This window comes from Sebastes umbrosus, chromosome 17, assembly GCF_015220745.1.
Source record: "Sebastes umbrosus isolate fSebUmb1 chromosome 17, fSebUmb1.pri, whole genome shotgun sequence".
NCBI classification, from domain to species: Eukaryota; Metazoa; Chordata; class Actinopteri; order Perciformes; family Sebastidae; genus Sebastes; species Sebastes umbrosus.
Genome location: NC_051285.1, coordinates 24,373,150 through 24,389,317, shown reverse-complemented (window position 1 = coordinate 24,389,317; position 16,168 = coordinate 24,373,150). Strand labels below are relative to the sequence as shown.

The following is a 16,168-nucleotide window of genomic DNA, read 5'->3' as shown; positions in this document are numbered from 1 at the left end:
GCTAAGTCTGTTTTCTGCTCTGTGGTTGCTTAGGCTGAACTGGCAGGGAAAGACTTTGCAGTGTGACTCTATTGTACATCCATTGACCTCCCAGACAGTGGGTTAATGCTCATTAGACAAGCTATTGGATGCTATGGGGTTGGTGCTATCAGGAGGTTTTTTTTCCAGGAATGTCAAGCATTGGATCAGGGATTCGCCCAACGTGACGGATCGAGGCAAAGAAGGATGTTGCTTCTCGAGTAAATGTTACTTTCAGGCCTGCAGTGTGAATCTTAACAGGATAGTGTCCCACCTTAAATCTGTGTGATCCCCTTTTAAATACACACTCTATGGCATCAGTACTGGGAAACGGCTAGGAGGTGGTCCCTAGACGCTGGGCTCTGCCAGCTCCGGCAAGGCTGTTTGTTTGTGACCCTGGGTGGCAAACTAAGAAAAAAAAACATCCCCGCAGGGCTTGGTGAAGATATAACAAAATTATAAACGTGGTAGTCGTGATTTATGTCCGCAGCAGCGTTCAGCGGTGGAAGCTTTCCGGTCTGCCAGGGTGGGCCATGTGAGAGCTCAAATTGAAGGCTGAATGACCCAACGTGCTTTTTTATATTAGCAGCTGACCTCCCTTCAGGCCAGCGGAGTGGGAGTGGATCCAACAGGAAGAACCAGCCTGTGGGCTGCGAGGAGGTGCATGCTGCTCATAAAGGAGCGTTTTGTTTTTCCTCCCCTCACGGTAGCAGCACCCTACTGGGGAATTCATTAGGGGCTGACATCATCTCTCACTCAGCACAGAGGGAAAGAAAGAAAGAATATCTTTCTGCCTCCGCTCTCCCCTCCCTCCCTCCATTCTCTTCTTCTCCCTCCCTCTCTCTCTCTCTCTCCATTCTCTTCTTCTCCCTCTCTTTCTCTCTCCATTCTCTTCTTCTCCCTCTCTCTCTCCTCTCCTTCTCCCTCTTTCTGTCTTTCATTCTTTCGCTCTCTCTCTCTTTCTGTCTTTCTTTCTTTCTCTCTCTCTCTCACTCACTCGCCCCTCTCTCTGTCTCTCTTTCTCTCTCTCTTTCTCCCTTTCTGTCGTTCCCTCTCCCTCCCTCCATTCTCTTCTTCTCTCTTTCTCTCTCTCTCTCTCTCCCCTCCCTCCCTCCATTCTCTTCTCTCTCTCTCTTCATCTCTCTCTCTCTGTTTCTCTTTCTCTCTCTCCATTCTCCCCCTCTCTCTCTCCCCTCCCTCCCTCCATTCTCTCGCTCTGTCTCTCTCTCTCCTTCTCTCTCCCTCTCTCTCTCCCTCCTTTCTCTCTCTCTCTCTCTCTCCCTCCTCTTCCTCTCCCTCTCCCTCTCTCTCTCTCTCTCTCTCTCTCTCTCTCTCTCTCTCTCCCTCTCCCTCTCCCTCTCCCTGCCACCTTATCTAGCTCTGGTGCGCTGCTGCTGCTACTCCTTTTGCGCGCCTTTTACGCACAAGGTAAACGGATGTGCGCCTCTGCAAATCGAGCTCCAAGCTTTTCCAGAAGCCCCCCCAAAAAAAGCATGAGTGTGTTTGTCTCCTGAAGGAGCACGACTGGAGGTTGAATCCAAGTCCGCCTGGAAAGGAAATCAGGAAGTGGGAGGACCCGACCGTGAAGGCAGCAGCAGCACTCAGCCAGCCAGTCAGTCAGTCAGTCAGTCGCTGGATGAATGGGAGTTTGTCTGGTGTCTTGGTAGCGGATGGGGAGAGGCTCTTGGAGCACGGCAGACAGGCTTTGCAGCTGAAGACACAGCGGGCTTACAGCGTGTGAAGTTCGTGTGATCCGGCTCCGTGTCTCCGTCTCCACAGAGAGGAACCGGCCGTGCGCTTTGTTGGATTGGTTTGCTCCGTCGGACGCATCATCTCTCTCTCTTTGCGCACCGACACACACAAACCATCACCGGATCCTGTTGGTTACCTCTCACGGATATTTCCGACAGGAGAATAAAAAATTGTGTCCCGAGGAAGAAAAAGAAGCAAGGAAAAGGTGGATCAAGGGATTTTTCTCTCTCTCTCTCTCTCTCTCGTCGCCTCAGTGCTGTTGCCTCAGCTCTCCGTGGCGAGACACACATGGTTCCCTTTGTCCAAAAGGCGCAGTAGCTTTGTATGAACGGCTTTGGATTTTTTTTTTTTTCTTCTTCTTTTTTTTCTTGGTGAGGTCTCCGCATGGCTGTCCTCAATTTAAACTGAGTATAGACTTCACCGCCTCTTGTGTGGATTATATTATTTGAGAAGCAGAATGTGAAACGAGGCCATATATTTACCAGACCAGAGAAAGTAATATCCTGACTTCTTTGCCTTCTTTGCCACATCAAAGGTATGCACGCTGCGAGGCTCCGAGCTGCTTCACAATCTTTACATCTCATTGTGTGCGTGATCGTGCGCAATAGTGGCATTTAGTTTTTTTTAATAATGGTAACCATTTTCATGCTGTCATTTTATTCTGCAGATTGCATTGTTTACATCCTGTCAGTGTTGCATTAGTGAGTGAATGGCTGGTTTTAAATCTGCAAAACAAAAAAGCATTTATTTAGTTGTCCATTTTTGATTTTGATTTAAAAAAAAATATTTTTCCCCTGCAGCCTTAATAATAATAACAGACATCTGGATAAAAGACTTAGCTGTCACTGGAATATTATCTGTCATTTATTATATCACAAGAAAATACAACACTGCTGTCAAACATCATATTTTGTTGTTCAGAATTTTGCATGAAATAAATCTGAGGTGAAGAAATCCATAAAGCAAAAATTATCAGAAATGCATGTTATTCAGAGAAAGCTGCCTGTCAGTCTTCTCCCCATGTGTGCAGCTCATAGCGGGTGTTGTCCTCTTCCTCTCCTGTCCTTGCAACCTGTAGTTACTTTCTAATATTAATAATAATCTTTCACCTAAATGTCGTGGAATATAATTAATCTGTGACTCGTATAAGCCTTTTTATTATTCGGGTTTAAATCCCATTGCTGCACATTTTTATTCTAACACTGTGCTGCTGGTGGTGTTGGTGGTGCTGTGCAGAAGGGATGGAGCTGTGTTGTCACGGAGCAACAGTGCCACCAAGTGGCGTGTATGTGAAGAGCCACTTGTTTTGTTTCAGTCCTGAGGTCCAGTGTTGGTTCTGATCGTGATGCTCAGGTTACCAAAATAATTCTGGACATAATTTTTTGGGCACGACAGGATGTGGACACTGGATATGTTTTGGCTTAAATGGATTACATTTGACCTTGAAGATTAAAATTGAGCGCAAGTACAAATTATCAGAGATTCATATCATAAATCTGAGGTGAATTCAGGATTATATTTCACTTTTAAAATGACAGTTTGGTGACTTAAGCATAATAATTATGTATCATAACCCAATAATATCCTCTCAGTCAGCAGTCTGCACCGTGTCCAGAAATCCTATCCAGGAGCGGGTTTGGACGTTTTTTAGTGTAAAATGATATTTTACTGTGATATTTTTCTAATTCCACTCTCCTCTCTTCCAGGTCTCCGATGCCAACTCAGAGAAATTCTTCAGCACAGCTGCAGTTAAAGGTACAGACATCTTGTCTTTTCTACCGTTGCTGAAATGGTTGTGATGTGTGTTGTGACGGTGCAGGTGTACTGCCATTCCTCTGGTGTTATTACCCTGTTGAAATTGGAATGCATTGTCCCAGTGCGGCGATTGTCATATTGGTGTACAGTCGTTCGAGATAATGCAAACAGCAATAACGCATCGCATCCGTAAAACTGATCCAATTTACCCAAGGTGCACAGGTAGGAAATCCAGCTGTCTCCACGCCGAGATGTGAGATGAAAATCTATTTCATCAGATGGAATCATTAGAATGTGCAAACTTAAAAGGTTATGTAAGCTGTTGCATATATACGTAACATGTGACGTGAGTCAGTGTGCGCTTTTGGTGACACTTGGGCTTGTACAGCAGCCAGAGGAGGAAGAGGAGGAGGATGCACTAATGCTGCAGGGAATGGAGTAAGGGCAGGAGAGGGATCTGTTTATGGCCTCAGTGTGCCAACACCACATGTGACCTCATTATCAAGTCACTAATTTGCTGTTAAAAGCAACCCCATTTTCTCCGGCTGGGGGATAATGGAGGTGCCCCTGCGTGAATGGACATTCCTTTATAATGGGGGGGAGTTACCATGCAGGGCAGGAGGGAGGCTCCGAGACGAAGGTTGTGACCCCTTCAGGGCTGTGGCAGGATTTGGGCCGATAGCTGATGATAGGTCCTCGTCTCGAACACCCCCCCCCCTCTTCCTCGTAGCCCTGCACTTTCCGCCGCAAACACATTTCCCACATTCTGGCCTTTGATTCCCTCCAGGGCTTGATTTGTGGCGTCCATTGCTGGGGCTCAATGGCCATGCTTGACAGGGAGGTTTCCTTTTGAACGTGCTCCTCTGTGGACTGATTTGGTTCCCTTGAAAGGATTAAGGCCCCCTTTGTGCAGCCTAAATCAACAGAGGGCCCCCCTCTCTGCCCCGCTATGAAAGGACCTGACTGGGGAAACAGTACACAAAATACGCTTTCTCTCTGCTGCATGATAGTCCACTCTCTTGGCTCCTTTTCCCATTTAAATACCCCCTCTTTTCTCCCCTTTGACCATCTCCGTCCCCTCCTCCTCTCCTGCCATATGCTAATGCCTGCCCCTGTTGCAAAAGGCCAGTAAAAGAATCCAGGTGCAGGGAGAGCCAGCACCACTGGTATTTTTATGGAGGGTGTCGGTGGTGTTGAGATTAAAAGAGTCGAGTTAGTTTTTTTTTGTTGGAGGGGATTACCGTTGCTCTAATGCAACCAAACCCCAGAGCAAGCACCAGCTCCGACAAATATGGCGAGGGAGGCTCGTTTGTGGGACGACGAGTGTCAATATTTGCCAAGAGGCAGGTGCAGACAGACTCCATTTGTTTGACTGTGCGGGCGCTTTCATGTTGATACATATCAAGTGCTCATTGAGCTGTAGGGTTCAGCATGAGAAACCAGCTCCCGAACAAAGCAACGGCTTTTTTATGATATCGAGTTCTGCAAGGAAGTAATAGCTGTGGCTGCTAGTGAAACTATAACCTTGATGCAGCAGAGCAACTTGCACGCAGGAGTCATTAGTTTTGCAAGGGGTGAAAGATGCAGTTTTACTCACGATTCCGAAAAAAGCCAAATATCAAATGTTGGAAGAAAAAAAAAGCCCAGTTTGCTCTGATTGGTCAGCTGGTCTGCTCTGTTGTGATTGGTCAACCGAACCAAACTCTCCGGACTCCGCTCCGCTCTAACTAGCTTTGTTTGTGGCTGTGCCAAACAAGCCTCTGGTTAGGTGTTACAAATGTGTTACTTGGTGACATCACCATGTTACGGAAGAAAAGGCGGGACTTGAAGCAAGGTGTTTCAGGCAGTTCAGGAGCAGTGTTTCTCCCTTTGGCGTGGACTTTGGGCTTTGTAACATTGCAGACCTTTTACATGCACAAAAAAGTATATAACACACTAAAGGAAAGGAGAACAAAAGCATAATAAGTCCTCTTTAATAACATTGTGATCGATTGAGACAAAAGTAAGACACATGAATATCTCTTAAACCATCAGAGCACTGAGGAGGCCATTGTAATTCAGCTGCTGATGTGCAGCGTTGCTAATGACTGACTGTTGGCTTTTATTCTCTGCAGCAAGACTGGAAATCAGCCCAGGGCGACCTCAGGTCTCTTTGAAGACTTAGTGCTGGTCCCTCATCTTTTAATCTCACAGCCTTCTCACCTCTCAATAATTACAGTGTATTTTTCATGCTCCCTCAAAAGCCATAATGTTCCTTTTTTTCTCTTTCTGCCCGAGGCCTACACCGCATTTTAGAAAAGGGAATCCAACTGATGAGAATGTGGCTTTTGTGTCATCAGGCGTTGATTTGTTTTCTTCCCCTCTTCTGTCAGCGTCACCTCGGGGCCCGTCGGCGTCGACTGCGCATAGTTGTCTAATGCCGAGCTTAAAGTCGCCGTCACTCTCCGCTTGCTCTCTCGTTGTTTTTCTCCCTCCTCCCTGCTCACTCTGGGTTCAGTTTACCCAGGAATGGATTTCATTAACTAAGAGTCATTAAATGTTAGCTCTAATTATCGCGCCCGTCGATGTGCCCGCAGGTGTCAGCCAGCTAACCTGATTCATTTGCTCTGCGGGAGAGTAAGCACCAGTCAGAAAGATGGCAGTGGAGTCTATTTGCCACTAGTGAAATAAACAACTTTTCTAAGCTGCTTCCAAGGCGCTGTGGGTGGAAATCGGTAACCAAGCCTTATTAAGGCTGCGACTGCTGTCCAGGGAGTGGATTGAAGTGCTGTGTTGCACAGATACTGATGATGACAAACCAGCACAGCGTGTTGCCACAAAGGCCTGCAGACAGATCCATCAAATGATTAAAGCTGTGTCCCAGGGCGGCGATATCTTGTCACCCGGTTACATTCCCATCCTTTATGATATTGTCAATCTGCGAGCCGTCCCGGAGACTCCGCTAAATCATCGGAGAGCAGAGACTAAAGCTCACTGTGCATTGTTTGTTGAGCGTTAAGCCCGGCAGCGAGATTAGGATAATGCTGGATGACATTTAAAAAGCGCCGCAGTGCCATTTATCAGGAGTAGCTTTGAAAATGTTCTCATCAGTGAACTGTTGAGTGTGGTGTGTGGAATCTATTTAAAAAAAGATAGAAAAGATGTTTTGCTAGAAATACTACAATCTTAAAGCGTTTTTAATTGCCTATCACCTGCGTACACATTATAACAACCACAGTTAAACCAATCTCACAATTAGAAACGACTTCCTGAGCACTTTGAGATTTTCATTTTGTGGATATATTAGAGGAGCGAGTCCCTCATGAGACATCTCCTGCAGCTGTGTCTACGATGTGAGACCGAGTTCAGTGTGGGGGTGAATTGAAGTGCACAGTGTAGTGATTCTCACCCCCCATCCCCATGCCCCCCCCCTCAGCACAACACTGATTCCACCATGCTTTACTGGAGTTAATGTGAAAATGAAGCGGTGCTACAGCGAGACCCGGGGCTGACGCCAGCGTGAAGAGCGCCGCCGGTGAAGTGCGTCGGGCTTGAGTGCGTCTGTCACCGGGGGGAGAGAGTAATGTGCGATGTGGAAGGTGTAATTTGCGGCGCTGATGGCATTGTTTAAAAAAATAGTGGAGAGAGAAAAGCAGAGGTGAACTTTTGTGGCAGATATCAGAGCTGAAGAGCTCCCTGGATTGTCATAGAGAGCTGTGCTGGCAGCAGAATTGCCTGTGAGCGTATTACTGCTGTGTGGGAGGCAGCTGAGGGCTTGTTTTTCTCTCTCTGTTTCCTGAGAGGTGGACTGGTGATGGAGCTGTGTGTACTTCCAGGCTGTGGGCCGCCACCTGCTATAATCTCAAGTGATATAGAGAGCGGCAATCACGCCACAAATCACCCGGCGCAGCTCCCTAACTCACTCAGCGGACTGGAAAGAGAAGGTTGGCCTTTCACAGCACCAGTGTTGGTTTACGGCCCCGGGCTCTCCGCGCTGCCCTCGTGCTGACCTCTGCCGTCTGTGTGGGTTTGTGTGTCAAGGAATCAGGGCCGACTGTGGAACTTGACCTGATGCGCAGTGGAAAGATGACCCGGCTACCATTGGCCTTTGGTGCGTTCAGATGAACCGGTGAAGTCAAGGACGGTCTCTTTTTCACTGCCAGGGGCTGGGAGGTCACAGAGAGGTCGACGCCCCCCTCCGTCCAGACATAACTGCTGGAATAAAGCGAGGCTGTTTTGGCTCAAACAGAAGCTTAATTCAAATCAAAGTGCTCTTTTGATATTTAATAACCGTGCATGTTTTGAGAATTAAGACGAGGATCTGAAGGGTTCCAGTCTGAATGATACATCCCTGAAGGCGTTTCCCCAGTGGTCTTTGCTTCTGTTGGTTACCCGTCCCCCGCTAGGAGCATCTAATGCATCTAAAGGAAGCTCAATATCCTGTGCTGCACAGCTCACAGAGGGAAGGCCGGCCCCCTTCTTCCTCCCCACGGCTGTGACTACAGAGAGAGAGGCTGTATTTCACCTCACCATGAAAGGGGCCGCTCCGGCCATGCCTCATCTGCTGACACAGCCACACAAAGGTTAACAAATCAAGGATAGCGCCAGCTGATTTACTGCCGCGCTGTCGCAAACAATGGCCCAGTCCCCCACGTCTGCAGCTCACATTTACTGTGTCTGTCTGCAGGCGGAGAAATATGGCGACACCTCCAACTGTACACATTTCAAAATCAGCACATTTAAGTATGTTGGTCACGTTAGTCCTGGTCTGAGCTGCAAAGGGTTGGTCCTCTAGACTTCTTAGTAGGGATGGGTACCGAAACCTGTTATTAAACGGGCACCTGTGCTAAAATATTACCGGAGTATTGACGTTATCGGTTCTTTTATCTGTACTTTTTGGAACGTTTTCGAACGTTTTGGTGTAATTTATTGTCACACTGCAGCGCGTGGTGGAGACAGTGAAGTAAACCAAGTGAAGTGAAGATAACTACAACAACTACGCTCGTTACTGTAACTAAGTGAAATAAAATCGTCGTGAGTAAAAATCCAATACTTTATCAATACATCTGTTCAACAAGCAATTCTAATCCTGTCCTGAATTTATTCTTCTTTTAAAATAATATATTAAAAAGCAATTATTAAGTAATGAAAAAGAACCGATAAGAGTATCGATAAAGAACCGAACCGATAAGGAGTATCGAAAAGAGTAGTAGTATCAATAAACTCCTAACAATACCCATCCCTACTTCTTAGTTTCAACCTAACAAATAGACTCTACTAAGTGATCCTGTGACGAGAAGAGATTTGTCAGTCAGGTTTGAAGTCAAGAAAGAGACCACTATTCATCCTGATAGATATTTTTCTGAATGTGAGACCACGGGGTCTAGTTGGCGCCCAACAGAAGTTTGTTGGTTGAGGATCCGTTTTTAAGGAGATGTTGTGAATGCACACAAACACACACACACACACAGCAGTGTGGGCCGGTCTCCCGCCATCCACTCCAGCAGCACAAAGAGGTCATTCAGAGTTTGTTCCCCGAGTCCCGAGGTTAGAGACTAAGTAAATCCATCCATCTTAATGCACTTATTTCAGCACCAGGAGAGCTGCAGGGAGACTGTGTAAACACGCCGATATCCGACATGCCACGCTAAACCCAAAGAGCCTGGAACCCATCAGGCCAAAATTAAAGGTCTACATCTCAAACACAAACATTTAAATGGGCTGCACTCCAGAGATCAAAGTGAAAGGCCTTCGTTTTCCTGCTGGCCCCCCTTGTGTCTGCCACACTGAGATATGTGGCGGTTAAGCAGCCGGACAGGGTTGAATGGCGAGCAACTGTATACTGTACATGTCTGTTTCCCTCAAGTCTCTGAGGCAACGCTCTGTGGCCTAGTTTTTGTTGGTCTAGGTAAAGTAGAAGGATTTATGTAAGCATGCTCAGTTTATTCAGTTATCTGCCCTGTTCCTAAGACAATATTGAGGATTATAATGAGAAAGACACAAGATCTTTGTCTTTGCGGATTAAAAAAACTATTTTCTAAATACATTTTTAGTAGGGCTGTGACTCGATTAAAATATTTAATCGCGATTAATCACATCATTCTCTATAGTTATTATCACGTTAATTTTGACAGCCCTAATTTTCAAATAAAGGGTTGTGACAAAGCTGCAGTTTGAATCTTGATAAATACATAACCCCAGTCTTTTTGAAAGCAAGCATCTTGCCTTTTTGGGCCTTTTATTGTCACCGTGTCCTTGACGTGTGTTGACGATGGAGATGCTACAGACTAGTGGAAGTGGATGGAGGTGTTGAAAGCACCAGTATCCTCTTCCCAGGAGAGGTCCTACCCCCCCATCACCATCACCATCACCAGCATCCACTGATCCAATGTGACATCAGCCACTCTCCTGCCAACTTTACAGCATTAACAGGGTCAAAAACACCACACACAGACACACACACACACGTACACAAACCACTTATCAAGACCCAGCCAGTCCCAGCGCACTGTTGGTGTGTTCGGGCCAATTATGCCCGTGTCAGTCTTTGGTCCCAGCGGTAGAGGTGACATTGCCAAAGAGGCAGAGAGAGCAGAGCGCCTTAATGAGGCCTCATGGTGGCTTAGAGGTGTATGTGCATATTAGTGTGTGAGCACATGTGTGCGTGCTTAACAGCAGGAGTGCTGCTGGTGTGGAATGATCCACTCTTCTATCTCTGTCTTTTCCCTTCCCAAGGTCTTCCCCCTGCGGCCGTTTCCACCTTGCCGCCTCTCCAAATCTCCCTGTTTTTTTAAGTAACCGCCGCCGTCTCATGGCGTCATTGTAGCAAGCAGATTTTGGTCCTGGTGAATAACTTGAAGGCCCGTGTCCCAGAAAATGCAGCATAGCAGCTTTCGCAGACACATGCACTAAGAAAGGAGATGGGATTAACACAGCGGATAAGATGTAACTGTGAAACGGTTCACCCCAGAGGTGTTGGTGTTGCTCTGAGCAGCATGAAGCAGGATTTGGTCTCTCTTTGAAAAAAAAAAAAAAATGACGAATGAATGTCGAGCCAAAGTTTATAGAACCAGCCACTCTGGATTATATGGTCATGGTGTGTTTATCGGATAAAACAATGCCAGAAGGCCACCCGTACTAAAGATGTTTAACTGTTAGGCATTAAAGAATGTGTTTAAAACAGGGATTTAAAACAAAAACTGTCTCCACCCAGACGAGCGCTTTAGGGCTGTTTCAGAATTAACCTCCGTTCATACTACCACGCCTGAAAACGCATATCACATGACCTTTCACGTACACTGGGCATGCGCGTGCCGGTATAAACAGGAAGCAGTGCTGGATACGGGAATTGATGCAAAGCGCTGGAATAATAACTTGCCTCGTGCGCATGTAGGCACTGCTCAGTAGTAGCATTATAAAATGCTGAATTTAACTGCACAACAGCTGCTAGCAAAGACAACAAGGTCAGCAACGCTTGTAACTCGTCATTCATGTTGAAATTAACCACCGGTGGTCGAAAAAGGTTCGCATGATGGGGCGTGACGAATCAGGGAAGGACATGTCATGACTGATAAAACCCAATCAAGAAGCGAACGTGGGTGTCTGCGTCATCGTTTTCAAAGGTCTCCGTTCCTGTCCGTCCATATTGAAACGCAACCCTGAGTTTTAAAACTCAAACAGGGTCAGCAGCATTTTCAAATCGTCTCTGTTTAGGGGCTCGAAAACAGCGGAGTAGTGTGGATGCTAGGCATAAACGTAGCAAAAGTTATACGTTTTAAAACGTATTAGTGTGGATGTTGCCTTAGAGTCATACTTTGTGGTTCAACACGTCTACTTCTGTCTTACAGCTGTGGTGTTTTTTTTCTTAAAGGGGACCTATTATGCTCATTTTCAGGTTCATACTTGTATTTTGGGTTTCTACTAGAACATGTTTACGTGCTTTAATGCTCAAAAAATATTTTTCTCTTGAAGACCCCCTCCTTAAAAAGCCTGCTCTGATTGGCTTGCTAGAAAAATATGACACACCTGTGCAAAGGTAGTTTTCAAGCTTTGGGCGGTATATTACAATGAGCTGCCATGTGACTTAGGAAGCAGAGCCAAATCTGGTTGTCTTATTTGACAGTTTGTGGGTTGGTAGGTGCTCCAGATAACCAAATGTATGAGCACAAGCACTGAAAAAGTGAGTTTTTAAAGGCAAGAGGTTGTGAGAAGGGGAGAAGGGGAGAAGGTCCCTCTCCACTCCCTCAGTACCAGACGAGGGTCAGCACTGTGGAAGTGAAAGTGTAAACAGCCTTTAAGAGACACAAAAAGCTGAGGGAGAGACAGAGCATGAGGACTCTGAGCAGGATTGATGATAGCAAGGCTTTAATTGCTCCCACAAGAGAAGAGGTTATCTTTTTTTCTTTCCCCTCTCACCCTCTCTGAGTCTCATAAATATGCAGGGCAGAAATAAAGCCCTGATGAGCCGCGGGGCAGATTAGAGAGGACTATAGAGCAGGATCCTGGTTTGTTAGCAGCGGTTTTCAGATCCCTTGCATGTGTTTCTGCTCTGCACACACATCGCCTGGCTTTCATTTGTCTCAGCCCATTTCCACAGGCTACTGGCTGCTACCAGGCAGCGCTGGGAAGTTGTGACAGGGCTGTCGGACCTTTAGTGCAACATCGCCCCCTGGTGTTGGGATTGACCTCAAGATAGACCGGCTTTTTTAACAGAAGACATTTTGACTTGTCACAGTATGAAAAGCACAGGTGTAACTAATGAAATGAATGATGGCTGAATTCCATTTAGCTGCTTTGATTTGGGGGTCTTGGTATTGTGCATGCTGCCTCTCACTGGGACACTTGAATTAAACTGAGCCATAGTTAGTGTTATTAGTAACTAGGGGTGGGAAAAAAAACAATTCACCTATGTATTGCGATTTGTTTTTTTCTTATTTTGAAATCTGTTTTTTGCCAGAATTGATATATTTGCTTAATTTGAGTCTATGCGGAGGTAGAAGGAAGTTACCGATTTTTATTGTTGTAGTCTGAGTAGCGTGACGTCATATCCGTTCCGTATCCCTCAACCAAAACAAACCGCAGTGAGCCGAAACGACGAAGCAGAAAACAGCGGAGGGTCCTCGTTGATATGACCTGCACCCTCACATTTTAATCCCAACATGGTAAACACTTCACATACAGTAAAGTAACACATTGTCAGGAAAAGCAGAGCTAGACATCATGGCTAAAGCTGCATGCTAACTCTGTCATGGACAAGAAACGTTATCGTATCGCGGTAACGTGCGGTCAAGCCAGTCATCACTCTCATCTCCGTGGTCAAATGGGCCGACGCTACAACTGTAGAGCACCCATATACTGAAATTTATGTTAAATGCATTCAAACAGCCCAGATGGAGCTGACCATGGCTGTATAAAGAGAACGGAGCTGATGGGAGAGCTAGAGACGGACTTGGCGAAGTTAGAGGAAGTATACACATGTGACTATGTCTGGTTTTCAAAATAAGGTGTTATCTAAGGGAACTGTATATACAAAATACATGTATGGAAATAAGATTGATTGGATTATATTCACCAGAAGTATAAAACATTACATGTCCCATATAAATGAAAAAAAAAATACCACTAATTTGTGAGGGAAATGTCTTTTATTTGTCTATTATTTTTGGGTTTTCCAAAGTAAAAGTCCCTAGAAGTGTATGATTCAACTTTTTCCCATGTTTTAGTGATAAAAAAGTTTACAAAAATCGTAATAAATCGTAATATAGAATTGCAATACTTCGTCCCAGCCCTATGAGTAACACCTGTGTTTTTCCTACTACGACAAGTCAACATATCTGCTGTGAAAAAGGCTTATTGTGACCTCTGAGTAGAATGGCTGGAGAAGACATGGTTAATTTGTGGCAGGTGATGTGCACGCTTGTGTAACGTTATATATGTATCCTGGCAAAGAAATTTGAAAGCATGTGCATTTGATATAAACAAAGCATTCCATTTTATCTCCATTCCTCGGTTCATCATCTCTGGCTTTTGGCCATTGTTTCTTAGAAGGCTGCCCAAACCCATCCACGTCCATCGGACTGTCACCATCTGTTACAGATTAAGCCGCTCCTGGAGGGAGGGCGGCTTGATTTCGGGGTTCCAGCATCCCCTCTTTATTCCACGTGTCAGGTTTTACTGTAAACACTGTTGTACAAAAACCAAAAATCCCAGAAGGGATTGCTTTTTCAGGCCTTTCAAGCCAAGAGCAAACGGGCCGTTGCGGCGGTTTGGGCTGCACGTCTGGTTTAGCTCTCAGCGCGCTGAGACGGGGGGCTCTGCTGGGCCATTTAGAGGCAAAGCTGGGAAGCCGTGTTTGGAAGCTTTTTCCTCTAAACCCCACGCTCAGTTAGTGTGCAGTGTGGTGTTGTGATGTATGAATCCCCTGGCCATGCCTGACACTAGCGAGCCTGTCTGAGCCCATGTCTTCGCTGCGGACAGAGGCCGCATTGTTCCCCTGAAGTAACCCAAGCTCAGGGCGGCCGTTGCCCAAAGGGGGATATCAAGTTGTTCTCTCCCCCACCGACAACACAATCCTAGCTTAAGCTCTGAGGCTTGACGAGGGAGCAGAGAGGCAGCTGACTGTTTGGACGACGGCGCAGTTCAAATAAACAGCTCAAATCCCAACCATCCTCCCCAACACTAACCCTCCCGCGCCAAGTATTGCGGTCCCACAGCCGTAGCTCATCGCCGTGAAGCTTGCCAACAGCTCTCAGCTAATTTGTGGTGTTATTTTGAAAAGCATGTTGATGTGGCTGCACTGAGGTTTTCCTGAAAAAGAAGGGCTGCGAGCAGAGAGAAGAGGGTGAGAACTTGGGCCTGGTTACATCTCCCTGCTTCCCTTTCTGTGAGCGATGGGTATGTTTACCACCACATCAACAGACCACACAGCATTTCCTGGCTAGTGGGAACGAAAGTACGAGTGGAGTGGTGAGGAGAGGAGAGACGGCCATTAACAGCTCCGTTTCTGCCGCGGGTGTCCCGCTAATCCGACTGCAGTGAAACCTGAGCGAGGGGGTAATGAGACGGCACTTGACACTCGCACACACACACACACACACACACGCACGTAGACGCATCGGCTGCTTCTGTAATGCCGGTGAAGATTTAAGAAGAGAAAAGGCTACATGCAAATTGATACTTCACCAGATTTTCAGACATTTGATCCGTGCATTCATTTCCCTCTCTGGAATGACTTTTTCCTATACCGTCTTAACACTCGGCGCAGGCCGCATTGAATCTGATCCTCGCAAGCAGCCGGTGTGTATGTGTGTTAAACCAGTTGGCCCCATTCGAAGGAGAGTGAAAGAGGCCCGGACTGATGACTCCCTGGGGACAGATTTCTCTTTCCAGCCCTCCATGCCTCTCGCTCCCCGGTGAAATCATGGTGGTGTCAGTGTGTCAGCTCGAGCTGTCACTCTCCTTATTGCTGCGAGCCAGTTACTCTCATACTCTGCCTCCTGGCTGGAGAGAGAGAGAGGGAGGGTGAGAAGGAGCAAGAAAGAGGGCTTCTTCCACACTTGACACAATGGGTGAGCGGAGCATCAACACCCCTTGATGCAATTGGAGAGTCTCGAAAGAAGGAAGAATAGAGCCGAGGCTGTCTATCACCTCAGAGGAGCCAGCTGTACAATTAACAGAAACCCCCCGTGGGCTGGTTTGGTACAGTCCGCTGGGCTTAGCTGACAGGCTGACAGGGCTACATGGAGGACAGGCCAACACTGAGCAGATCCAGGCAGCGGACATACAGTAGAGCTGCAGTACAGAGTGGCACTGGACCTGTTGACTGGTACAGTTCCTTTGTGTGTGTGTGTGAGTGAGTGACAGAAGGTGTTTATGAGCCGGTTTGGGGTTTTACGAGCATGACTGTAATTGAGATTTAAGCAATGTCTGAGTTTGAACTTTGTCGGCTCAACAGGCGATTGTCTATTGTTCCTCTAAGCTGCCACAGTGACTGACAAGAAACACATGTTGCAGTGTCAGCCAGTGTGTTGTGAAACACTTGAGTCGTGCTGAACTCTCAGGATTCTGACAGTTGGGTTGTGGTTTTCTGACTGATTTGTTTTCGCTCTGGATATGACACGTTAGTTTAATTATCGTTCTTCAGACACAGTAATGAAAAGGAGCATGTGCGTTGTACTTACCGTGTGACACGTGGCCAGCGGAATGTGCAGGATGTGAAGCTGTGTTCAAGCCAGGAAGCACGAGTCAATGTCGGATCATACCAACACATCTTAGTATTCCTGACACATACCAACCTCAAGTCAAAGCATTCAACCTGTAGCCTAATTTTGCTTGCATTTCAAAAGCACCCTGTTTTCTTGAAGGACAGGCCGTGATTGGCTGGTCACCTTGGTGCAATTCAATATAGAAATAAGAGACACAGACACGGTTCTATTGTTCAGCCTCCAGCAGGAAAGCATATCAAAGTAGGGGCATAAGAAAATATGGATACACTTTTTTTTCTCAGATTTAATGCATACTTTTCTTAAAATTTGATTTTTAAAAATTGCAATATATCACCTTGCTTACAGTATCACAATATATCACAATATATTGAATCGTAACCCCTGCATCATGATACGTATGGTATCATCAGATTCTTTCCAACACACAGCCCTATATCAAA

At 46.3% G+C, this 16,168-nt stretch overlaps 1 protein-coding gene across 6 annotated transcripts in view; it reads left to right on the top strand.

The window, feature by feature from the left end:
* Positions 1-16,168, top strand: part of auts2a (activator of transcription and developmental regulator AUTS2 a) — a 353,398-nt gene that overhangs the window by 309,766 nt on the left and 27,464 nt on the right. For all 6 annotated transcript variants that reach the window (XM_037749588.1, XM_037749590.1, XM_037749589.1 and 3 more), the window contains one exon: positions 3,477-3,525. In XM_037749588.1, coding sequence (XP_037605516.1) covers positions 3,477-3,525 — 49 coding nt within the window. The remainder of the gene's footprint in view (positions 1-3,476; positions 3,526-16,168) is intronic.